This window comes from Centruroides sculpturatus, unplaced genomic scaffold (assembly GCF_000671375.1).
Source record: "Centruroides sculpturatus isolate CEXI.00-Female unplaced genomic scaffold, Cexi_2.0 scaffold145, whole genome shotgun sequence".
Classification (NCBI taxonomy): domain Eukaryota; kingdom Metazoa; phylum Arthropoda; class Arachnida; order Scorpiones; family Buthidae; genus Centruroides; species Centruroides sculpturatus.
The window spans coordinates 607579-635033 of record NW_019384293.1 but is presented as its reverse complement, the minus strand read 5'-3'; the positions used below and the strand labels follow the sequence as shown (position 1 = coordinate 635033).

The window sequence follows — 27455 nt, the reverse complement described above, 5'->3', positions numbered from 1 at the left end:
AAAAAATTATATAAAAAAATATGGAATGTTTTTATAAAATTAATTTTATATATTATAAAGTTTTAATAACTTTCTCTACCTAATTTTTTAAATTAAAATATTTTTTTAATGTTTAAGTAAATGTATGTGCTTGTGTGTTTATAACTGGGCGGCAATTTTCAAAAATTATAGATCTATAAATTCCCACTAATGTCTGTCTATCTGTTATTCCTTAATCTCAAAAATGGAGTTAGATAAAAGTCGAGGCTAAATAAGGAAAGCATAGCGGTATCAGGTCCTAAGTAACTATATATAAACTTCCGGTTTGGACCAGGAGTCACGTGATTTTAATTTAGAAATTTTCTCCTGAATACAGTTAGATAGATAACCTGCATGACTGTATTGTAAACAGGAAAAGTATAATGTACAGGGACTAAAATTGAGAGCATTGTGATGATGTTACAATGTATTTGACATATGTGCTATGTGTTTAAGATATATGCTATGAATCGTATACATGAAAATGCATAAAGCTTTTAATATTTTTTGACATTCCATGAATCCATAAAATGAGAAATTCCATATAAAATATTGTCTTTTTATCATGGGATGTTGAGGATTATTTTTTCCTCGGGCCAGAGAAATCTAGAGCCCCGTGTGGGTTCCTACCCCTATTAAAAATAACGTTATTTTACTAACAGAAAATAAAATATTTAAAGCCGACTTTTATTAATAAAGAAACACTCTACGTACTGTATTTCACTTGTTCAAAAAATAAAAGGCTAAATGGGGTCTCTCTGACACTGGCCCTATACAAGCTCTCCATGCCCTGCTTTAATTAAGTAGTGTGCGCGCGCGTGCGTGTGATATCTGCATCTGTTTTTCATTATATCTCAGGACTGGATGAACCAAAATTTTGAAATTTGATAGTTATTTCTATTGGGAATTCTCTGGGTTAATATTTTATATATAAGGCCTTTATGCTACTAAATTTTGGCAATTAAAGGTCAAAGGGTAGAGGAAGTCGTGTCATATCTCAAGTGGGATCGGACTGTAAATTATACATGCCATCGTTCTAGTGTTTGTTATTTAGTCTTGATGTATATATATTTATATTAATGTATGATATAAATTACTTGTAATATACTAAAATATTATATACATTAGTGCTAGTAAACATACCTCACTTATATATATATACTGTATATACACACACTTGTATTGATGTTTATCATGCAACAAAATATTATAAACGTACCCACTGTGGCATGTTTATTAGTATTAATGTATCAAGTAAATTAATATAGAATTTACTAGTTTAAATGGCTCACTTATATCAACACACATGCAACAAAGCAATATAAAACTGTAAATGTCGATATGCCATTCAAATGTATACTTTATATGTATATAATATACTTTTAAACAAATTAACTTTTTAGTAAAATCTTAAATTGTGTGTCATTTGTATGCAGAACACAAAAGTACTGTACAGTATATGTGCATAATATGAGGAGGAGGGTCGAGATCTTATAAGGTTTTTTAAACACAGTACATGCACTTACTCATGAGTTCATATCCTTATATGTGTATGATGTACACCAGTTTTTGTAGTATACTTATCAGATAGTTTTTAATCAAATTAATTAATAAAATGTTGATAAAATTATATTTTATCGATTTTATGTAATTAATTAACGCGTCACACAGACAGTAATTTAAACTGCTCCACTAGAAACCACGTACACACCACAAATGGTTAGAATATGATTGAGAACAATATGGGAATCGAATCTATAGTAATCACTAGATTCCAGGACCAAGTTTAGTTGAATGTGTCCTATTGTGAGAAATTAGGTCAAACTGGCTTTTGGTTTTATTAAGTTAACTGAACTGACAAGTCAGTTGTACATAATTATCGTTACTGTTCACTAAAATAAATGAATAGAGGGAGGCAAAATAGATTTATCTGCAATAATTGTCAATCTATCTTTAATGACTTATGTTCATTTAAAAGGGATTTTGGGACTCTTCCTCAATGAGATAACGTTAATTAATTGTATAATATAATTAATCTACTAGATAATGATGTTATTAAGTAGTTTATTCGTAAAAAAAGCACTTTTATATTGGTACTTCATGTCTGTCTGTCGATCTATATTTTCTGATCTTTCGAGCTACAAAATGCTAGTAAATTATCTAATTTTAATTACCTTATGCGAATTTAATCGTTCTTGCTTCCTTCTCAAAGAAAAAAACAATTTTTTATGTTATTTTAAATTAAGAAAAATGGCTCGGAAGTCGCGATCTACAGGTTGAAAATAACCTTCGAAGAAAAGCAGTCGTGTGATAATTCATTTCGATATTGCGATTACAGGAAGTAAAATTATTAATTTCGACGTTTATAATCGTTTATTCTAAGCAATATATTTTCGAGGTCGTAAAGTCAAATAATATATTTGCTGACGTTACATTTACATTTACTAAATCAACATTTCGAGTGAGATTTGTCATATTTAACTCTTGGATAAATTGATATGTAAATTTTTATTTGAACTGGAAAACCTGACCAATATACTGTACTAAAATGTTTGGTTTTTATCATAAACAGAAAATATTAGTAAATTTCACTAGCGAAATATTTGTGCTTCTTAGTACACATCTTGACTTCTTATCGGTAGTTCAAGTGATTCTTTAGTAGTTAACTTAGGAGGTACATGAACTATCAATACTACTCTGAAGTACACTTGTCTAATGGATTATTAGCCACTAAAGTGCAATAACAGGTTTACTAATAAATATATTAGGTAAGAACACTTGTCAAGAACATAAACAGCAACACTTATTGATAACTAATTATAGTCCGCGCAGCGAAAGAATAGACATAAACCAGATGAGTTGGAAAGGTCTATATCAGATGAAAGGGATGGAAGGAGACAAGTGGATGAATCAGTAATAAAATTTGTAAAAACAATAGCTGAAAGAGATCAGATCCATGTGTTAACTTCCCTATGTCTCTTCCCATCCCTTTCATTTGACATAGACTTTTCCAACTCAAGCTGACTCAGGTCTATTCTTTGGCTGCTTGGACTATAGTCTACTAAGCAAAGCAATTGGCGGGAGCACTAATTAAAAGCAAAAGCAAACAGGAACATTAACAGAATTCTAGAAATCTACCATTCAGCAATAGTAGACCAGATCACTAATAGTTTTTCTAAGATACAGGAGAATTAATTAAATTTTCTGTAAAGCAGGAACATTATACAGTGATGAAATGTAAATAGGATCACTAAATTAATAAGTTTATTATAAATATATAACATAATAACAGTAGACAAAAACATTAATAGGTTGAATAGTACATAGCACTAAGCGAGAGAATTTAACACTCTACCAGACAAAATTACTAGTCAAAAATAGCATTATTGAACTTCTTACAAGCCTGGCAAAATCAGTAATAAATTAATAAATCAGAAGGGTATTTGAAAAACAGTCTGTTCATCACTGTATAATCCCATACCTAATTTAAAAATATTTATTTTTCGCTTCATATCAATATGATAATTTCAGCAACTATTTATTAAAAAAAATAAACAAAAAAAAACACCTTAAAAATCACCTGAATTAGTTTTTATCGATGCAAGTCGATGTTTTTATTATTATTTCAGTTGAATGCATCATTGGCATTTTAATGAAGCGATAATTTTTTTTCTGCAAAAATAAAATCACATAATTGAAGATTAACTCCATAACNCTTATGTGTGTATGATGTACACCAGTTTTTGTAGTATACTTATCAGATAGTTTTTAATCAAATTAATTAATAAAATGTTGATAAAATTATATTTTATCGATTTTATGTAATTAATTAACGCGTCACACAGACAGTAATTTAAACTGCTCCACTAGAAACCACGTACACACCACAAATGGTTAGAATATGATTGAGAACAATATGGGAATCGAATCTATAGTAATCACTAGATTCCAGGACCAAGTTTAGTTGAATGTGTCCTATTGTGAGAAATTAGGTCAAACTGGCTTTTGGTTTTATTAAGTTAACTGAACTGACAAGTCAGTTGTACATAATTATCGTTACTGTTCACTAAAATAAATGAATAGAGGGAGGCAAAATAGATTTATCTGCAATAATTGTCAATCTATCTTTAATGACTTATGTTCATTTAAAAGGGATTTTGGGACTCTTCCTCAATGAGATAACGTTAATTAATTGTATAATATAATTAATCTACTAGATAATGATGTTATTAAGTAGTTTATTCGTAAAAAAAGCACTTTTATATTGGTACTTCATGTCTGTCTGTCGATCTATATTTTCTGATCTTTCGAGCTACAAAATGCTAGTAAATTATCTAATTTTAATTACCTTATGCGAATTTAATCGTTCTTGCTTCCTTCTCAAAGAAAAAAACAATTTTTTATGTTATTTTAAATTAAGAAAAATGGCTCGGAAGTCGCGATCTACAGGTTGAAAATAACCTTCGAAGAAAAGCAGTCGTGTGATAATTCATTTCGATATTGCGATTACAGGAAGTAAAATTATTAATTTCGACGTTTATAATCGTTTATTCTAAGCAATATATTTTCGAGGTCGTAAAGTCAAATAATATATTTGCTGACGTTACATTTACATTTACTAAATCAACATTTCGAGTGAGATTTGTCATATTTAACTCTTGGATAAATTGATATGTAAATTTTTATTTGAACTGGAAAACCTGACCAATATACTGTACTAAAATGTTTGGTTTTTATCATAAACAGAAAATATTAGTAAATTTCACTAGCGAAATATTTGTGCTTCTTAGTACACATCTTGACTTCTTATCGGTAGTTCAAGTGATTCTTTAGTAGTTAACTTAGGAGGTACATGAACTATCAATACTACTCTGAAGTACACTTGTCTAATGGATTATTAGCCACTAAAGTGCAATAACAGGTTTACTAATAAATATATTAGGTAAGAACACTTGTCAAGAACATAAACAGCAACACTTATTGATAACTAATTATAGTCCGCGCAGCGAAAGAATAGACATAAACCAGATGAGTTGGAAAGGTCTATATCAGATGAAAGGGATGGAAGGAGACAAGTGGATGAATCAGTAATAAAATTTGTAAAAACAATAGCTGAAAGAGATCAGATCCATGTGTTAACTTCCCTATGTCTCTTCCCATCCCTTTCATTTGACATAGACTTTTCCAACTCAAGCTGACTCAGGTCTATTCTTTGGCTGCTTGGACTATAGTCTACTAAGCAAAGCAATTGGCGGGAGCACTAATTAAAAGCAGAAGCAAACAGGGAGCATTAATAGAATTCTAGAAATCTACCATTCAGCAATAGTAGACCAGATCACTAATAGTTTTTCTAAGATACAGGAGAATTAATTAAATTTTCTGTAAAGCAGGAACATTATACAGTGATGAAATGTAAATAGGATCACTAAATTAATAAGTTTATTATAAATATATAACATAATAACAGTAGACAAAAACATTAATAGGTTGAATAGTACATAGCACTAAGCGAGAGAATTTAACACTCTACCAGACAAAATTACTAGTCAAAAATAGCATTATTGAACTTCTTACAAGCCTGGCAAAATCAGTAATAAATTAATAAATCAGAAGGGTATTTGAAAAACAGTCTGTTCATCACTGTATAATCCCATACCTAATTTAAAAATATTTATTTTTCGCTTCATATCAATATGATAATTTCAGCAACTATTTATTAAAAAAAATAAACAAAAAAAAACACCTTAAAAATCACCTGAATTAGTTTTTATCGATGCAAGTCGATGTTTTTATTATTATTTCAGTTGAATGCATCATTGGCATTTTAATGAAGCGATAATTTTTTTTCTGCAAAAATAAAATCACATAATTGAAGATTAACTCCATAACTACAAAAAAAAATAATTTCTCTTACAAATTATTATATCTCATTTAATATAAAGACCATATCATTCTGATAAGAAAAAAAAATCTCCAAAAAAAAAAATAATAGTAACTAAATTTATTATTTTTTTAAGAAAGAAAGTAATTGGTTTCATTCTTTAAAATGTCAAATTCCAAAAAAAAAATTTAATAAATTAATTTACATTTTTTTAAAAATTTAATTTTAAAAAGTAAAATATTTTTGGTTGACGTTCTAAAATAAAATTAGGAGCTTCGTAGAAAATATAAATCTGTTTCTCTGATTGGTGGATGTGGCTGTCAATCAACAATAGACGTAATAATAAAGAGTGATTAATAAAATTAATTAAAGAGAAAATCGATTTAAGATAATCTAATAATTAATTAATAATAAAAAATCGTATTTTAATTACTATTAATTGCTATTTACTATTAAATATAAAAATTAATTTCTAATTACTATTAAATATAAAAATTGATCAATACTTAAAAATTATAATAAATCTCATTGTTTATAATAAAGTTTTTGAGTTACTACTTTCCCAGCTGATATATAACAGATGGAAAGTATAGTAAAACTGACCAAGATTTTTATATTTTTGGACTGGGGACCTTAAAACATCGAAGAAAAAAAAAAAGAAATGGATATTAGTGTATATGGGAGATTTTGTTCACCCACTTTGAAGCTTAATAACTCCTGTGTCTTTTGTCGAAAATTTCTGAAATTTTGTGAGAAAGTTTATGTATTAGGGAGGAACGTTTCTAGAAATTTTCAAGGAAATCGGGCCATTGGTTAGGAAGGGGTGGGGCTATATTTCCCGAACCATTCTGAACATTTAAAGATAATGGTAGCAATTATTAGGGAAAGTCCAGCAACAAGCTTTTTTCCTTTCTTCGAAAGTTGTATGTTTTTTGTGGTACTTGGTGCTTAATGTATAAAATATAATATAAAACGGTTATAGTGTGATAAACAGATCCATGAGTGAGTTGAGCACAGATGAATTTTTTAAAATCTAAATGATATTACTCCCCCTTTTCTTAAATTACAATGCTTTCTTTTTGATAATTTTACAATAGAAAAATCTAATATGAAAATTATTAATTTAATGAGGCAAGATTGCATATAAATTTAGATTTTACATAATTTCTAAATTCAAATATTTTCACTCTGAAGTATGTAGATTAATTGTGTAATAACTGTAAAACGTGAGGTATGAAACAAACTTTTTTAACACCAGAAAACTGTTAAAGTGTAAATTAAAGCATTGGATAATGTTAAAATTAAAATAAATTGTGTTACTTTAAGCAAGCAGAGGGATACTATTGTTAAGCTCTTCTGTAATAAACCAGGAAAGTTACTTTAATCTTAGAGGTACTTAACTATTTTTCCAGTCCTCTGCCTCTTCAAATTGATAAAATTTCGAATTTTATGGATCAAATTGGATTTAATTCATTGTTTATAATGGAAAAAACTCCTACACATTCTCATCTGAAAGTAAATTAATGCTAATGTTTCTATTTATATTTCTATATAAATCTTATGTAAATTTTTATGTTTATATTTAAAATAAGCACTTTTAAACACTAATATTGATCAGTTTGTATAATTTACAATCAAAATTTACAACTTATTTACTATCTATTACCATTTTATTGTCATAAAAAATAAAGTTATATATAACTATCAATTTTAACAATTAGTTTTTTAATTATTAAAATTAAAAAAAATCTCACTTTAAAAAGTTTTTCTGTAAACAAATTTATTTGAAATTTCTTATACATTAGAATACAAAATACATTCTATTAACATGCAAACTGCATACAATTGAATAAGAAAATTAGAATTTAAATTTATAAAATACAATTAAATCTATCAAAAATTAAATTAATTTTTGAACTTCGTTTTAATTGTGATAATTTCATACAAAATTAGCATAATTATTATTTTATTAATTTAAAATAATATAATGCTAATATATATTAACTTTTATCCAGTTTTAAGTTTGTTTTTTTTTTTTTAATCTAAAAAAAAAACTTAAACATTCATAAATTAATCAATCTACATTATTCATATGATAATAAATTATATTAATAAATAATAATTTTAAAAAAATGGAAATAAATGTGCAAAATTTCTTAATGTCAATTTGTTACATGCAAACTAGCATAAATTTTTTTTAAAAAAATTGTTGTTTTACAAAATGTGTGCAATTTTTATTTAAGTTCTTTTTGTATAAATTATTAAGCCGCAAATTCAATTTCAGTTTCCTCTAAAACTGGGGCTATTCCTTCCCGGGGGACTGTTTCGACTGTTGCAGTTTTGAATGGAATTCCTCTGCGATTGTTCGAGTTTCAAAGATAGGCAGTTAATCTTTTGTTGCAGTTCGTGAAGTTGATTTTCTACACTGGTGAACTTGTGTTTCATTTCTCTGACTTCTTCGCAAGTATCGAAAAGTTTGTGATAAATCTGGCTCATTTTTTCTGAAAGCTAAAACATTTTTTTAATGTTAATTACATTATTTAGAAGGAAGAAAACTTTTTACATCTAAAATTTATTTAAATAAATTATTTCAAGAGTAATTGAGTGTAAAAAAATTGTGTATGTAATGCATTTACATTGAGAAAATGTTAAGTTTTCTCATAGTGTAAATGCATTAATGAATAAAATTTGATATAGTATACTAATGGAATACTGTTTTTATTAATTTTGTATATCAAGCAATATCTACTTTATCACTAAACTATCCCAATATTCATTAAGGATAACAAAGGGCAGGAGAACTGAGTGTATTATACTTTTGTGTGTCTTGGTATAGTGAGACAAAAGTATAATCAATAATTTCTGCTTGATTAATAGCTCTTGGTATACAGTGTCTTCCAAAAAGAATGTTACCATTTTAAATTATAATATTAATAATTTTATTATTATCTGAGAATGTTGTAATGTACATTAAAAACATTGGAAAACTGTCCAAGATTCATGTTTGACCACTGCAATTTTTCAATGTATGCACCTCATCACATTCAATGATACTCAAATTCTTCCTACACTCACTACAGCATATCCATTGTCATTTCTCCCATAGCAGGTACAATTCTACATCTACTCATGTTGCACAATAATGACTGATTCTAACTTTGTAAACTGCAGAACACAAAACATCTTCTCTGTTGTAGAGTTGCAATTTTCATTTACAGCACTTCCTAGGGACAGAAGACAAGATATTTGAATGAAGATGGGAGATAATTACTCTATCAATTGGTTATTACCATAGAAGTGTGTGATACATCAACATAATTTCAGTAATTTAAAATGGTAGCATTCTTTCTGGAAGACTGCATTTATATACATAATAAATTATTAAATGCACTTTAAACAAAATTAAATTATAGATCAATTATAAAGACAATTATTAATTTGTGAACTTTCAGAAACATTTAATTTTTCTTGAGTTACTGTAAACATATTAATAATTCAAAAAGTGATTGAGAAAACTCAACCAATTTTTTATAAGATAAACTGTGTCCTGTTCCTCTCTCACCTGATTATGTTCATAATCTTGTATTAAAATATCTTCAGAACTGGAACTGGTATCAACCATGTCAGAAGGAAAACTTGTAATTTCTAAAATAAATAAATTTATAGATATTGTGATATAATTATTTTCTTAATCCACATCTTTGATACAGAATTTAAGTAATTCACTATATAAACTATCTTTTAAAAGAAGAAACAAATGAGTCTGAAATATTTTAATTCAATGAAATTTAATTTAATTGTCTGTACAACAATTAAAAAACAAATGCCATTCTTGCTAGAATAATTACATAATAAAATTAAAAAATGTATTGAAGAAATGAATTTGAATTAACCTTTATAATAAATCTAAAATTCAATAAAGTTGCAGAAAATGTTCAATCAGACTCCAATAAACTAATTACATTACAATGCTAGATGCACTGTCAGATGACATTAAAATCGCAGTCTGACAGTGTAAGCATCTAGCATTATATCTAACTTGGCATGGACTTTGAAATAGATTACATCTACTGGTAACCTATGTAGTCACAATGACCCAAGTACAAATTGTAAGCTATAAATTAATGTTCAAACATTGTATCAGAAATACATGAGAGCTGCATCCTTAGTATATGACTCCTATTGTGACAACATTTGGCCAACCCTGCTATATAGCTAGAAAAATTTTAATTCCAATTGGTATTATATGCACCGATGGTAATTCTGCTTCATCTGTAAGTTACTCGAGTGTATTGTTACATCTAATGTTTAGTGATTAATAGAAATCAAATGTATGTATGGTATATTTATTTCTAGCTATAACATTAAGTTTCTTTTTGTAAGAGACAAATAAGAAAGTTAATATTGTGCATCTAGAATAATTCTATTAGACATAACTCCACTATTACAGCATTAATTTTGAAAGACATGCACTGTTATCAAACCCATTAGCAACATAAGTGCAAGAGGCAGGATAATAACACACAGTTTTGGCAATATATCAGTTGCTTAAATATAAGTGGAATCTTCCCAGCTAACATTGTCTTCAAATTCTTGAGCACAAATGTTTTAGTCTAGGACAGAATTGTGTACTCCTCTTACATTAAAAGGTTTTAAAACAGTATATCACATATTTTTCAATAGATTTTTTCCTATTTTTTTGTTTTGTTTCTTTATTTGTTTTATGACCAAATAAATAAAATGATGATAATGACGCATACTTATTACTAAGACTCAGAAGATAATTTGAAGAATCAGATAGTAAGTATATGTTTGTTTTTCTTTTACTATATTTTGATACATTATCAAGTTATACACAATACTGTAGTAAGTAGTAAGAATTATTATCTTCAAAATATTATGGCTTATGAAATCAATTCTACAAATCGTTTTCTTGCTTATTTTATGACATCATTTCAGCATAATAACTAAAGTCATGCATGTTACAGATATGCCATCCACAGGGAAATGACACACAGATACGGTTAAATGCCATGAATGATTTTCATCTATAGGCAATAAAAATTTATCAGAGCCATAATTTTTATGAACAACTTTGGATACAAATTATGAGTTTACTTCAATATGAAATGACTTCTTGATGAAATTAAATGAAGAAAAGTAAAAGGAAGTTTCACAATCATTCTCTAATTTTCAAATAGTTAAAGATGACTATGATTTAATTCTAATAGTCATATTTCTTATCTTAGATATATTTAATTTTATAAAATTTGACTTAAGTGTTCATACTTTTCAATTGAAAATTGGCATAACACTAATGAATTCTCTATATTCTTTTCACTTCCTTATTATCAGATGCTGTTTACATTTAGTTGTAAAAGTATGGATGAGATCAGATATTTTATTATTTTACAAAGATGTCAGGATATGAGAATACAAATGACAACAATTACAGAAGCAGTAATTTTTTTTAACTTTCTCTATCCTGCAGGCACTAAGATGGACTTTTTAAGCAAACCATTACAGGTTTGGCCAGACCCAAAGCCAGGTGGTGAAACAACATATCAAATAGGCCACACCCCTGAAAAATTCTTGGGATTTTTCAGCTCATCAGCATTTGATCCTGGATCCCCAGAGAGGTAGACTGTTATCTTAACTACTCAGCCATTACACAACAGCTCATTTATCAATATCATCACTTATCTCTTCAGAAGATAACATCTAACTGAATTCAACTTTGTAGGATTCTTAGTCAAATTATTCATTGAAAATCATTAAATGTGAAAAATATATTAAAATTTGTCAAATTAAATTGCTGAACAAGAAATGAAATTACTACTTATAGTTTTGAAGACTAGAAATTAATTAAATTAAGTAATTTTTAGCCTTAAAATACATAAGAAAACTTGGACATTATTTGNTAAATATAAAATTTTATCTCATATTTTATTTTATTTTTTCCCAATTTTCTTCTTCTTATTCTTCGCTTTATTTTTCAGCAAAAACATCTTAAAAAGTTGGAGTATGCATGGAAATTTACATCCACAGAAACAATTTTAACAGGATGCTTCATAAAAACCGGTGATCTTTACAGTTAAAAATATATAAATAAATAAAATTTATACACAAAGAATTTCTTTTCATAATAGTAAATATCCAAAACATATACATTTTTCATTTTTTTTTTTTCATACCCATAATGGGTTTGGCCAGGTTCACAACAGAGATGGGTGGATGGTAAAGGATGGAGACTGACATATCTGGAACAGATTGCCGATGAAAAATTACCATAAAATTGCTTGTCTCGATTTGATTCCACTTTTTGTGTGCAGAAAGCAAATTCTTTTATCATCTTAGCTATCTAACTATCATCAAAAATATATCTTAAAAATATAAATACCAAAGAATAAATTTAATTCATTTAAATAAAAGACTGCAATATCAGTTTTCACCAGATTTCCTTTAAAGAAAATTTAATTATCTAAGTCCCAAAGTGTCTAACAAAATTGTTTCATGTTCATTTCTGATGTTAATTGTTTGAACTTATTCTAATGGATACTGTTGTCACTAATTTATGTTATAAGAATTAATATATGTGAATTAGTGGTTACAAATTTACCGGGTATTACATTACCAGTAAATCAGTAATTATATTCGGGATTACCAGTTTATCAGTAATTTACTGGTAAATTCATATTAACAAAGGATTTAAAATGAAACTGAATTACTGACAGAATTATTGGACAGCCATTTATTTTCAAGTTTTCTCTCAGTTTAGACAAACAACATTCTTATAATAGCAATTATTATGACATAACAGACATTGAAATAATGCTAATAATTAATTATGCTTTTCTTTATTTTGAAAGGAGGCTCTTAAAAAACATAATACATTTAGGCTCTCATTGTCTAATCTAGATCTAATTTTTGTACAAATGGCAGCTGCTTTAGAAAAAACGCTCTCGGAATCAATACTAGTTGGACATACCGTCATTAGAGCATTGAAAAATTTTAAGATACGTTCCTTGTATATTTTTCTCTACAAAATAATTCATTTCTTTCTTAACTATATCTTTCACACTTTTAAACTTACTTATATTGCTGTTATCAGTGTCTATTCTCATTTTACATTTAATGAATAAGTCCAATTTCTCTTTTATTGTTAAATTTGACTTTTCTATTGTGCACTTTGTTCTTGTGTCGACATGAGAAGTTGGTGTGGTAAGCAATGAACACCTCTCACAAGAATCTGAGTCTGAATTTATTTCAGTGACATTCGCAAGTCATGATTCATTTTCATTTTCTGATAAGTGCTTGATTATTTCTACAATCCTATTCAAAATTATATTTTTGTTAACATTATTGGATATTTTGTGAGACTTATATTTGTTCAATTTTTCTGGGTTATACTCCAAAAACAAACTTGATTTTAGAATATAATACAGGGAATCAAGTTATAAAAAAACTAGAAAATTTCTTTTAATAACCTTAAATTACAAATGGAATGACCCATCACCATCCGCACTGTTTTCTTGCTATGGTATGGGGAGACAAAAAGAAATCTGCTTCCCACAGGTATTTCCTGTGGGAATTTTAGGAAAATAAAATTTGAATTAATTAAGAGGTTTTTTTTAAACTGAAATATTGGTAAAAAAATTAATTACTGGTAAATTTACCAGGGTATAATTCTCCTAATTTACTAGTAATGCAATCACTAATCCAAATACATATAAAAGGATACGTTGATAATACAATGGGTTAGGTTCTAGACACTGTCATGAGGCAAAACAGCCTTTTTTATCATCTGTTAGGGCACACAATAGCCTAAAAACATATTTACACTATTAAATGCACAGCAGTACTAAGCCGAAAAACAGATATAAAAGTAAAAATAATAAAACACATTGACAAAACTAATATTGAGATGAACTTACAAACAAAACCATTCACACTTCTAGCAGAGAATTCATTCAGGAAACAAATATTTTCAGTTTATTTTATAAGTCTGCCTCAGGCCTAGCTTTGGAATACAAATTTAAAAGTGCTGTAAAGTTCCTTAAAGTGCAATATGCCTGTTTGTTAAATGCACTTCTAAAATTTTATTGTAGTCAGTGCTTTATAATTATTTTCTTCATGTAAAAGCTTTTTAAAGCTGTTGTTTGAATTATCAGTCTCAAAATGTGATTGATATTGTAAACCAATATCAGTTATCACTGCCTTAATAAGTACTTTAAATGTTATATTTTTACCATTTTAATCTTTATTTGCTCACAGTAAACTTTGTTTCTCACAGATCTAAACTGCTGGTATTCTTTACTAGTTTAAAAACTGCAGAAAAATGGCAAACACTGGATAAATTTCTATTTACTAATAACAAAAATTACAATTAATAAATCTCAAGTTTTACATTTTTTTTCATTCTTTTGTCATTATTTTTAAAGCTAGAGTAAATAAAATCACAATTTATACTAATTGTGATCTTATTAACTTACTCTACTTAATTTTATTAGTAAAGGTAAATTCCAGAGTAAATTCTGCAATATTTAAAAACTGGCAAGTATTTTCTCAACTTTCCAAGCACTCAAACAGGTTAACAAGAACAGAAAGTTTGATAATTTTTTTTTTTATTGTAATACAATATAAAATTTAAATAACAATAAAAACTTAAAAGAAGTAATTTTGTTGAATCATGATAAATATTTTTTTAAAGAGAGTAATTTATGTTCAAAAAACACTAAGACCATAGCTCAAAGTTAAAATTGTGTATGGTGCCATCAGCTATGAATTTTATTAAAAAATAATTTTTATATTATTAATTATTAACAAAAGGTAAAAGACAATTCTGAGGGTAGAGATGAGTTTTAAAAAAAATTGTAAACGCCAACAACAAGTAAAATTTTCATTGTCAATTCAAGTCAAATTTTCAAAGTCTGATTGCAAATTTAATAACATCAATGCCTGATATATAGAAATTCCCCTGCCAAATTTCAAAATTTTTGGTTAATTCAGTATTGAGATATAATGCAAAAATATATATCGACAGACAAACCCATCCCCACAAACACAATTTTGTAAGGGGTATTTTTTTTTTATACTTTTCGACTCCTGGAATATCAAAACGTAGAAGTACAGAAGACCAGATGGTCAAAATTTGACTGATAATCATACTTTTCTTACGTTATATTCTAAAATAGCTGGGAAAGTAAAAATTATTATAGTTATGTCACAAACTGCCACAAAGAGAACATAGCATTCTACCTTCAACATGTTGCTTGCAATGTGTTGAAGGTAGAATGTATAACAATATTGAATATTAAATTTAAAACACAACTCTGCATCTTTTAAGTCAATACAAAGCAATCAAAAATAATAAAAAATCAAGTTGTGTGTAATTTAGATTAATAAATTTTGTTGTAAAAATTTCAATGCTAGGAACTAATTAATTAAAACTTAAAATTTAAAAAGTAATAAACTGTTGAAATTAGTAAAAGATTTCTCACCTTTTTTAATTATTAATCCTTCTTTTGAAGTATTATTATTAGCATTTTTGAAGATCATTCTTATTCCACTATGAGTAACTAACTAAATATTAAAAAATTTAGTATTTAATATAATTAAAACACATTTAAATATCTTTTCTTTTTCAAATTTATTAATTATAAGATAAAATAACTTCAAAATTATTCTTATAAAATAGAATTGAATGTTACATATTCTTTGTAAATATTCTTGCTTCTTGTCTGGGTTAATGCTTCCTGATGTAGCCCAAAGTTGACTAATTGTATAGACTTATCACACCTCATAGGTTATGGAGTCAGAGATCAAGTTCAAAAATATACACTTTATTAATATTGGAAATGCATTTCAGACTTGGTTCCTCGTCAGACCAAACAGCAAGTGTAGATTATTTCATTGAATATTACAGTTATGGAGTAATTTATAATAGTAACAAACATGCTATGTGTAAACTGTAGAGCCACTGTTCTTAATCTATGAGTTGAGATGCCGAAGAGATACGGAAGACATATGGGAAATTTTTTGCAATTGTTCACATTGGATATAGTTCTAATTTGGGATAGGATGGAAAGTGAAAACATTAAGTTCACTTTCAGTGGAAGTTCACAACAGTTCTTCAGACTGGCGTGTAATTATACAGTATTAAAACACCTTGCAGAAGCAAAAATAATAATAATATATACACAGTTTTTGAAATTAACTGCATTTTTAAATGTAACCTAATTATAAGGACACCATATTTTTATGAAATTTATATAATTTAATATTTAGTTGGACTTCCTTTCATTTGAATAACATCAAACACTATCAAGGCATAGTTTGAACCAATTTTTGGAATTATTTCACTTCAATATTTTCTCAGGTATCCTTATTGATACCTGAGAAAAGTTCACTATTCCTTGATATTGTCATTAGTGTTTAAAACTGTTATACCGTTAAGACTTCAAAAATTTTAAATGATTGGAAGTTATAATATCATATAATAACCATCCATTGAATTGTTTATTAAAAATAGATTTACATTTGTAGAAGGACTAATGTTTTTGATCCTTTCCACGGGTCTTCTTCAGGCTAAAGGTCAGATACAAGAATCAGGATACTTTTTGAATGTGTTCCATTTTTCGAAACATATTCAAAAAACATTCAGATTCAACATCTTTGACCAGAAGATGATCCATGAAAAGGATCAAAAACATTAGTCTTTCTGTCTGAGATTATTTACTGGAGTTATTTTTGGTTCTGCAAAGTGTTTTAGTACTGATTAAAAATTTCTGCTCTAGAAACAATTAAACTAAAACTGGAATCTGTTACAATAAATTTGTAATTGAACATCTTCATTTTCCAGCAGTAATTGTTACAGCGAATGTTTTTGACCTTGGCCTTATTGATGGGCCATCATCAAACTAACAATGGAAATTGGAATGTTCTAATAACAGCTGTTCAAACTAAGAGTGTTTCGATTTTGAACTCAGATTTAAAATTAATTTCCCTAAGCAGTTAGAAGAAATGAACAGAACCATAAACCTAGAAGAGGAAAGATCAACTGCATTACATAGTACATGCATTAAAAAATTGTGATGGATATTCCAGCATAAGTTTTGTAGGCCATACTTCTTGTATGCTGGGATGACACTTCCCTCTCCTCAGCTGCCTACAGATAACTATTAAAAAATGGTCGCATGTTCATGGGTGCTTGAGGTATGAACATGGGACCCTGAAGAAGCCTGAACAGATCTTATTAGGTATTGAAGCACTATTAACATGATTCAAAGAAGTCCAGAAAGACTACTTCTGATAACCATTTCCTACTGAATCTACATTATAGCATAACGTACCAGTCAGCAGAAAACAGTTACAAGAAAATGATTTAATCTTAACAAAAGCAGTCAAAAACAAATCCCTAGTTTTGATAAAATAGCAAAGTACCATATAGAACTAGACAATTACACAATGGAAAGCTTACAAATAAGTGATGATTTTGTTGACAGCATAAAGCAGGGTTGTTAGATTCACCCACATGAAACTGGCAAGAACCACTGCACTTAGATAAAGCAGTCCAGAGATTTGTAGACACCCTCAGGACACAGCTAATACCCAATGTATATAATTGCCCATATTACTATTAGATATGATGATGCATAATATATATATCATTCTTTAAAGATTACAGATTTAATGTGACTAATCTTAGTGCAGGGAAAAGGTTGAATCCATTATCACCAACAAATCCAAGAGCTCATCCATCTAATGTGGTAGTTATCCTTTTTTTAAATAAACAATAAAACCTACTTACAGAGCAGGAGTGTACCAATGAAAGAAAGCCCCCATCAGTCCCGAAGGGAAGTCCTTATGTGAGATGTCATTCAAGCACTAAAAAGATTCTTGCCTTATATACCAGGTATATAGATGACACATTCATTATACAGAGTGTCAAATGTGAATAATAGTTTTTTTTTTTTTTTTAGCAAAAGTTAACAACTCCTATGGGATAACAGGAATTCCAGAAAATGTGCTTTAGCATCAAGTGACTGACAATATGGAACATTTTCTAGACTTGATAAATACCACTCTTAAGGAAGGGCAGATTATCACCAAATTATACTGCAGTCCAGATACCCACTTATTATTTTATCACAACCTGCTCAAATGACCTGTACACTTAAGTTGGTGGCTTTTAGAACATTGATCAAAAGGAGACTTCTTTCATTGCACAAATATTCTAAACACACTGGAAGAGCTTAAATGTATTGGTGGACAGATATCCAAGAATAATGGTTAAGTGATTAACACAACTGTATGCACAGAGGACGCTAGAACACCACTATCAGGAACAGAATAAACAACACAACCAATTTGGGAACACTCCCAAGGAGCATCCCACCATTTAATTGTTACGATAAATCACTTGGAAGCACTTACAACAAAATAGAAAGACATTGCAATACTAAGTTACCAAAGAAGCCCATCTGTACATAAATTAAGGAATGATAAAGACAACATATATTGCACATACACAGAAGTTTATAGATTCTAATAACTTATGAGAGGACAGGGCACAAACCAGGTAAACAAAATACATGAATATATATCCAATCATAACTTAAGTCATCCATGACTAAAGGTCATAAAAATATTTATTTTGTCATTATTATTTTACTTGAACAGTAGTGGGAAATTTAAGTAGTCATCATTAGGACCCAGTTACAAGTGTCATTTGATTAAAACACTACACACATTCTTAGAAATCAACTCAAATCATTTTAAATCTGAGAGCTCAAAACTGAAATATGTAATTGAGTTCAAACAGCTGTTATAAAAACATTCCAATTTCCATTTTGAACCTGACAAAGACCCATTGAAAGCCAAAAATGTTCTCTGTAAAACGACTGCTAAAAAGTTAATATATGCTGTCATGTTAATTACTTCTTATCCTTATTGTATAATTATTCTAAAAGTGTTCACAAGAACCTAACTTTATTCAAGGACTTGTTACATCAAAGGAACACACAAATCTGTGCACTCTTTCTCCTTGATGTAACAGTCCTTGAATAAAATAAGGTTTTCATAAACATTTTTTAAAAAAGAATTTACTCTGCTCTAGAATATAAATAATATATCCACCCTATAAAAAAGTTAATATCAAGAATGATTTATCAATGCAAAGTACCAACATACTACAGTTATATGGACTGCAACAATTTCATTCATTAAAGTTTCCTTTCTATAATCTGCAAGATCAGCCAACATAAATGAAGAATGAAGAATAATACTCAAACTTTAACTAACTGTGCTAAATTATGAGGATCCAGAGAAGATCCCACCACAGTGATACACTATTTCTTACATAAGCAAAAGGCTGACTCAAGATAAAATATTAAGTTTGATCTTTAACAGTAACAAAATATATGATACCCACTGATATCTCAAATCTTTAATTATACATCAATGATGATATTTATCTTATCTTCAGAAAGTGTATTTGTTATGCTACCAACACAGTTTAAGTTCCAAATTAGAATTTAACACATTGCTTAATATAAACCAAACTTTGAAATAGAAGCAGACATGATTTTTATTTTAGAAGTTATTCTTATATATTACTTATGAGCTTGCAAAGTTATCAATTTATTAACTTTATTGCTACCTTCCTTTCTGGTGTTTTTGCTTCCAATTCTGCATGTTTCTCTCTCACTCTTCTAACTGTTTCAGAACACATCATAACCTATAGTATATGCAAAATATTTTATTACTTTTATGAAAAACTTATTAAAAGAAATATCATTTTAAATTTCAACAATCCTAACCTTATGCTCTATGAATCCATTTGAAAAAAACTGTGTAATTGATAGAACTGGTTTCCAATTGAAAATTTCACGTAAAATAAGGTAGAAATTTTCCATGAATTTGCCTTTATCTTGCTGATAGGATGGTAACTTATATCCTTTGTCATTTATCATGTGCATGACAGGCGGACTAAACCAGTCGAAGAGATAATCATAAACTGGCAGATAGCTGTCTGAATCTCCAGATGCAAAACTAGAATATAAAAATTAAAAGTTGTATATTTAAACTTATAGAATCATAGATCAATGTATAACTTTTACATCAGCTTTGTCCATTCAGCTGTCTATCAGCCAGATTTTTCAGAAACTAAGAGTTATAAAACTGAAATTTTACAGAAACTATAATAAATAATAATGATAAAAGCTCATACTGCATTTGGCTTAATTTCATTAAATTTATTAAGTGACTGAGATAACAAAATGCCAGCTTTCTATTCCAAATGAACTAAGTCAATGTTTCTCAATCTGTGGTGAACCTGTTCACTATTGGTGGTCTGCAGGAAGACTTAAGTTAATAAAGATTAAAACTTTGTTCAATGACAATCCATTTTTAATAGTTTACTTCCAATTTAATTATGTTTTGATATGTATTCAAAGCATGCTTTTAGATATTATGTTATAAACAGATAGTATGTCCCAAATGTTGATAATATGCAAATAGGTTTAAAAAATTAGGCCTACATAACTTATTGGTCAGTAGAATTTTTTCAAACAATTTACTGGTCTTGGGTTTAAAAAGGTTGAGAAACACTGATCTAAGTTTTAGTTCACTTTATCTATGTCAAACTGTCAAGTTCAATGGTTTGATGCAGTTAACTAAAGCTCCGTTTCTCATCATCATAGGCTCCATTGTTGGTTTTGGTCATCCATGGTAAGCATAAGGAAATACACGTCCCTCATGATTTAAGAAAATCATACACAAAGTGTTTGGACTGCAGTTTGAAAAAATTGTAGACCTATAAATCTATGGTTCTGATAAATCTGTCCTTCCTTAATCTCAAAAACAGAATTAGATAGATGAAAGCCAATACTAGATATGGAAAGATTAGCAGCAAGAGGCTCATATTAACTATATAGGCTGTTTTTTTTCAACTTCCAATGGTCCATAAAAAAAAAAAAGACAAATGTAAATAACAAAATGAATTTATTACCAAAAGTTAGGTACAAACATGGTTACTTTTCGACATAATCACCATGAAGATTGNCAAATGAACTAAGTCAATGTTTCTCAATCTGTGGTGAACCTGTTCACTATTGGTGGTCTGCAGGCAGACTTAAGTTAATAAAGATTAAAACTTTGTTCAATGATAATCCATTTTTAATAGTTTACTTCCAATTTAATTAATTATGTTTTGATATGTATTCAAAGCATGCTTTTAGATATTATGTTATAAATAGACAGTATGTCCCAAATGTTGATAATATGCAAATAGGTTTAAAAAATTAGGCCTACATAACCTATTGGTCAGTAGAATTTTTTTAGACAATTTACTGGTCTTGGGTTTAAAAAGGTTGAGAAACACTGATCTAAGTTTTAGTTCAGTTTATCTATGTCAAACTGTCAAGTTCAATGGTTTGATGCAGTTAACTAAAGTTCCGTTTCTCATCATCATAGGCTTCATTGTTGGTTTTGGTCATCCATGATAAGCATAAGGAAATACACGTCCCTCATGATTTAAGAAAATCGTAGACAATGTGTTTGGACTGCAGTATGAAAAAATTGTAGACCTATAAATCTATGGTTCTGATAAATCTGTCCTTCCTTAATCTCAAAAACAGAATTTGATAGATGAAAGACAATACCAGATATGGAAAGATTAGCAGCAAGAGGCTCATATTAACTATGTAGGCTGTTTTTTTAACTTCCAATGGTCCATAAAAAAAAAAGACAAATGTAAATAACAAAATGAATTTATTACCAAAAGTTAGGTACAAACATGGTTACTTTTCGACATAATCACCATGAAGATTGAGGCATTTTCATATCTGTAGATGAGCTTTTCCATCCCCTCTTCACAGAATGTTGCCACCAGTGAATTGAGATAGCCTTAACAACATTGTTTTGAAGATCATCATTAGTCTCAAACCTCTGCCCTTCTAGCCACGGATTCAGTTTAGGAAAGAAGTGGAATTTTTCACACATTAAACACTTCCAAGCTGGGTGGACATCTGAAAGGTAAAAGTCTTCACCACGTTTAAACACCCAGCATATAGTCCCAACTTCCTCCTCTTTCGTGAACAACAAAAGTGGCTAGGAGGACAGAGGTTCAAGCCTAATGACAATCTTCAAAACAATGTTAGGGCCCATCTCAAGTCATGCATATCTATGTCTCAGACANAAAAGTCTTCACCACGTTTAAACACCCAGCATATAGTCCCAACTTCCTCCTCTTTCGTGAACAACAAAAGTGGCTAGGAGGACAGAGGTTCAAGCCTAATGACAATCTTCAAAACAATGTTAGGGCCCATCTCAAGTCATGCATATCTATGTCTCAGACAGGTATGTAAATTATTACAGTTATCATTCAGTTGCACAAACAAAATGCCAAGCCACTACTCCATTACCCTATTAAAATATTGCGGGGGCTATATATTCACAATTTTCAGGATACCTGTTGTTTAGTCTTTGAACAGTAGTTATAACTATCACACTTAGTGTTCACATTACACACAACTGATGAGTTTGAAAAAGACTATCATCAAGCTGAGGGAAGTAAGATGTCATTTTGCTGAATCTGAGATGTTCTGACCTGAATGAGAGATATTGAAAGCAATGAATACATGAGGGCACACGTACAAGTTCTGGATACCACACACAAACTACAGAAGAGATTAAAACATGATTATGAGACAATCACAAACAGCAAGCTATAACATCTCTTTGTTCACCATCCAGAAACAAACAAGTGCAAACCTCACTACAACTCTCTTCTTATACCACAGGCAAGAGACAGGCAAATTTATATATAAACTGTTCTTCATTCTACCATTACAACCCCAGCATTGTCAGCTTCATTTGTAATGATGCTGTAACAGAAGCATGGACTTGATACAGATTGGCAGCATATCATCTTTAGCAATAAAACCCAGTTCTATTTTAGAACAGACAACCACTGGTGAGCACTTTAATATCACACTGTTGAGCAGCACATTGTCCCCACTGTTGAGGTGTTAGTCTGGGAAGCCATCTTTGTGTGACTATTGGTCACTCCTAGTAGTGATATGAGGAACAATATGACACAATGATACATTTTCCAGCAAGATAACGTTTAGCCACACAACTATAATTTCCTAGAGATGTCATGTTGTCTCACTTCCCTGACCTGCCTGGTCTCATAAATGCTTGATGGGAGCATCAAGCATTTATGAGACCATATAAAACACTATCTTTGAATATACAGAGTAGCAGTTGCAACAACTGTGGGCACATCTGTTGTATGGAAGCACACAGAAACTGTGCTTCCATGAAAAGCTAGCTTGTCAGCTGGATTTTCTGGTTTGCTGGGTCAGCCTGTTGAATATTAAAAAAACATTATTTTCCCCAATTTCATAATCACAGAGATCAAAAATAGCNAAAATATTTACTATTATTTTTCAATTATTTAATTTGAATATTATCGAAATTTAAATTATAGAATCATCAAGAAAGAAATATCGTCATTAAAATGTAATAAAAATTATCATATTAACGTGATTACATGCTAATTTATTAACTTAATATACAGAACAAAATCAAGAAATTAATTTTAAATTCAATTATCATTAGAATAAAATTATTTTCCTTTATTAAAATATTTATAATTTGAGGATTATAATGCCGGAACTTGTCCCGAAACATTTTAAAGAGTTAAATCTAATACTAACAATTGAGATAATTCAATTTAAACTGATTAAAAATAAATATTTGTTTGCAGTTCCACTTAAATTTTAATATTTTCAAGTACAAAAGTATTAAAAACTTTATAACAAATTAATAATAAATAAAATACACACAGTTTTAAATTCCTAATTGAATTAAGCATACGGAATAACTATAAACTGCACTTTCTCATGTTGTAATGTTCATTGTGTGTAGTAAGTGCGAAATGTTTACTTACCTTTCACAGTCTATAATTCATGAATTGGCTGGCAAATTAGTATGTTTCTTTATTCAGAAGGATGGAGAACTTGCAATTAGATTTTGATGAGAAAAGTTATTCTAATTTGATCACAGAACTTTTGAAAATGTAGCCAGTGTGCATGGGAGTGAGAGAAAGTGAGACAAAGTAAGTGATGTAAGTGAAAGGTCATTTTATACATTTTAAATGTGTAGTTTCTTTAAATCGAGTAAATAATTTAGCTTTTAAATTTATTATTCATTCATTCATCTTGTATCTAGTTTGTACATAAGGTAGCTCCAGACTTGCACCATCGGCAACAATGAGTAGCATCAATTAAAATATAAATCAGATAAAATATAAAATATTCTTTTCTAGAGTTCACCTATGCATGGTTTTGGGGAAACTTCTCTTTCTAGATCCATCTGTCTGCCAAAAGTTTGCCTGCTGGAATAGTCTACTTAAAGACATTCTTAATATGCGACCAAAATAGTTATCATCTGAAAGCCATACTACAACCACTAAGATTAGCAGTTTGAAGGGTTTGTTGATTGGAAATAAAATCATCCCAGCAAATATGCATGATGTTTTTAAGACATTAGTCACGAAAAAAATTTAAGTCTTTTATCTATGGCACTTGAAGTTTTTCTGTTTTGGATCCATACAGAAGGATGAAGAGAATACAACTGTTAAAAATTCTTGGTTTAGTATGAAGAGTAAAGTGTGATAATTTCCAGATATTATGCAATTTATAAAATGAATCATATGCCTTGTCAATCTTTTCCATTAAGTTTGTTTTCAATATCATCATCCTAGTTAGTAAGTAAATAAAATGATTTATGTTTACAATAGGCACATTTTCTAGTAGGATTTAGGAATGATTTTCAAATCCAATAGATAGAATTTTCATTTATTTATTTTCAGGCCAAGATAGTTGTATTGCTCGCTAGAGTTATTATTTCGTATATAATGTGTACTATAGGAAAAGAGACAAATATCAACAAAATTGAGATATTTTCTGTATTTTCCAAACCAATCAACATCCTTATCCAAATGTAAAGAAAATTTATTGTTAAGATGGAAAATAAAGGAGAATTACACAACACTATTGACCACAGTAGATATAGAAAACCAGTCATCTGTTTTTCCATCCACTATCATAGCTATATGATTCACAAATTGTAAGTCTTTGAAAGACAAGGAAACTATAAATCATTTGGTCTGAATCCTAAATATAGAAGGGTCTCCAAAATTTATTCATTTANTATCATTAGAATAAAATTATTTTCCTTTATTAAAATATTTATAATTTGAGGATTATAATGCCGGAACTTGTCCCGAAACATTTTAAAGAGTTAAATCTAATACTAACAATTGAGATAATTCAATTTAAACTGATTAAAAATAAATATTTGTTTGCAGTTCCACTTAAATTTTAATATTTTCAAGTACAAAAGTATTAAAAACTTTATAACAAATTAATAATAAATAAAATACACACAGTTTTAAATTCCTAATTGAATTAAGCATACGGAATAACTATAAACTGCACTTTCTCATGTTGTAATGTTCATTGTGTGTAGTAAGTGCGAAATGTTTACTTACCTTTCACAGTCTATAATTCATGAATTGGCTGGCAAATTAGTATGTTTCTTTATTCAGAAGGATGGAGAACTTGCAATTAGATTTTAGATAATTAGATTAGTCCGTAAACTTGACACGTGTCGGGCTGTGATTGGAACGACTTGTAAGAAATCGGATTCCTAATAAATTGGAACGTATCTATATCTTATAGGGGGGTCGACTGTATATATTTTTATTCTTGTAGGATTTGTCCCTGGTATGAAGTTAAAGCTTTCTGTTTTGTGTACTTTTAAGTCAGTGTGTGTTACTACAGTTTAGTAGTATGCTTTCTACTTCTAGACTAACTTTTTTTCTTTTTCACAAGTTTAAAATTTAGGGCTGTCTAAGTGACCACACTGTAATGAGCGTATGAGTGTGTATGAGTGTAATGCAATTTATCATATCTAAACAGTTTGATATGGAAATTCAAACTGTGAGAAATGTCTTTTAGGATTGTACAAAGTAACTTCTACTGATATAAGCAATGTGAAACTTAATTATAAGGTTGATAATACAGGCCAGTCATCATCTCATAAAACTAACAGCAAAATAAGTGTTGTTTGTTTGTTTGTTAAGTTATGGCAACACAACACTTGGGAAATCTGCTAAGGGGGGATCCATTCTGGGAGGTCTTTTTAAGGAAACTGGCCCCTATTTAGGCATTACAGACATGGAGAAAACCTGGAAAACTCCACGTGGCCAGCCTGTCCGAGCAAGGTGCAAACCCACGACCGAACTCCCAGTGTTCAAGGAACGAAGACCACTTGGCCACTAATGGGCCGCAAAATAAGTAAACGTAAATGTATTAGAGAATCAGTATTGGTCGATTTACAAAATACTAAGATGTTTCAAGTAGCCAATATCTCTTGAATGCACAACAAAAGTTTATTGTGAAATGCACGAAGTATTTATATTATTCTACTCCTATTATATTATCAAAAATTAGTACTTCATAAATGTTCATTTAGAATATCTTCTAATTTTCAACCAACCAAGCTGAATTAACCAAGCAGGAATTATGCTACTTCTAATTTTAAAAACAGACATTAAACTTTACTTGACTTCTTTTTTTAGAATTATAGCTTAGGTTACTTTTGTTGAAGCATAGTATATCATTAACAAGAGAATATTTCTGTAATGCATTTTTATTTTTCAAATTTGCCTTATTACATAAGATATGGTTTAAAACATAAACTTAAACTTGTAAATAAAAAATACACACATATATGTATGCCCCAAGCTTTGTAGTTCTGTTTGAGGGGTTTGGACTCCCAAATTTTAGACCATGTCAATAGGAGTAAAATCAAAGGGCCCTCTTACTTTTTACTCCAATGGGCATAGTCTATGGCCTTATTCAGTACTGCATTTGTACCATATTCAGGGCTGTGCGGTAGATTTTCTCAGTACAATGCAAGTCTTCAAAATGCCGCCCTTTATGGTACCACCTGATGCGGCAGTCTCTCTGTATCATAGCATGGCACAGCCCTGACCATATTTCTTATAAAATGATAAGCAGTTGTGGCAGTGTAAATATAACCAATAATTAAACACTGGTCTGCTACTGTATGTAACAGACATACAATAGCATGCCAGTGGTTAAAGGTTAATAAACTTAATAAATATAAACTTAAAATAAGATTAGAATTAAAAATATGAAGCATTTTAAGCTAAAAAATGATGGAGAAATCTGAGCATAGTATTTTCTTCAAATTATAAAAATTTACATTAAATTTACTTTTCATTTATAAATTTAAATCCTACCCTTCAAAGTCAAATAAATGTTGAGGTAGACGAATTTTCTTTAATTCTAAATTAAGTTTTTTAAGATTATTCTTCAGATCTCCGGTAGCCATTTTTAAAATGTCGATAACAAGAAATTCACCCGCTAAAAATTTCAAAAACTGGAAACTTTCTATTTCTTTGTGTGACGTAAGATTACGTAGTGTATTACTGCCACCTATGTAATCACACGTCACT

The 27455-nt window shown here is 29.2% G+C and overlaps 1 protein-coding gene across 1 annotated transcript; it reads right to left on the bottom strand.

Annotated features, from left to right (window-relative positions):
- Positions 1–8031: 8031 nt before the first annotated feature.
- On the bottom strand, positions 8032–27444 carry LOC111617843 (centrosomal protein of 44 kDa-like). Its single transcript, XM_023359198.1, has 6 exons — positions 27240–27444; positions 19720–19951; positions 19560–19637; positions 15400–15481; positions 9462–9544; positions 8032–8407 (listed from the first exon to the last, which is right to left on the bottom strand). The coding sequence occupies exons 1-6, from the start codon at positions 27329–27331 to the stop codon at positions 8180–8182; spliced, it is 795 nt and encodes a 264-aa protein (XP_023214966.1). The 5' UTR covers positions 27332–27444; the 3' UTR covers positions 8032–8179.
- Positions 27445–27455: the final 11 nt, after the last annotated feature.

Bases quoted from the DNA above. Each gene is read 5' to 3' on its own strand.
- LOC111617843 (XM_023359198.1), bottom strand. From the start codon at position 27,331: ATGGCTACCGGAGATCTGAAGAATAATCTTAAAAAACTTAATTTAGAA. The intron at 19,952-27,239 runs GTAGGATTTAAA...TTTATATTCTAG, and splicing joins CATTTATTTGACTTTGAAGG to TTTTGCATCTGGAGATTCAG. The intron at 8,408-9,461 runs GTGAGAGAGGAA...AAAATGTTTTAG, and splicing joins AAGATTATGAACATAATCAG to CTTTCAGAAAAAATGAGCCA.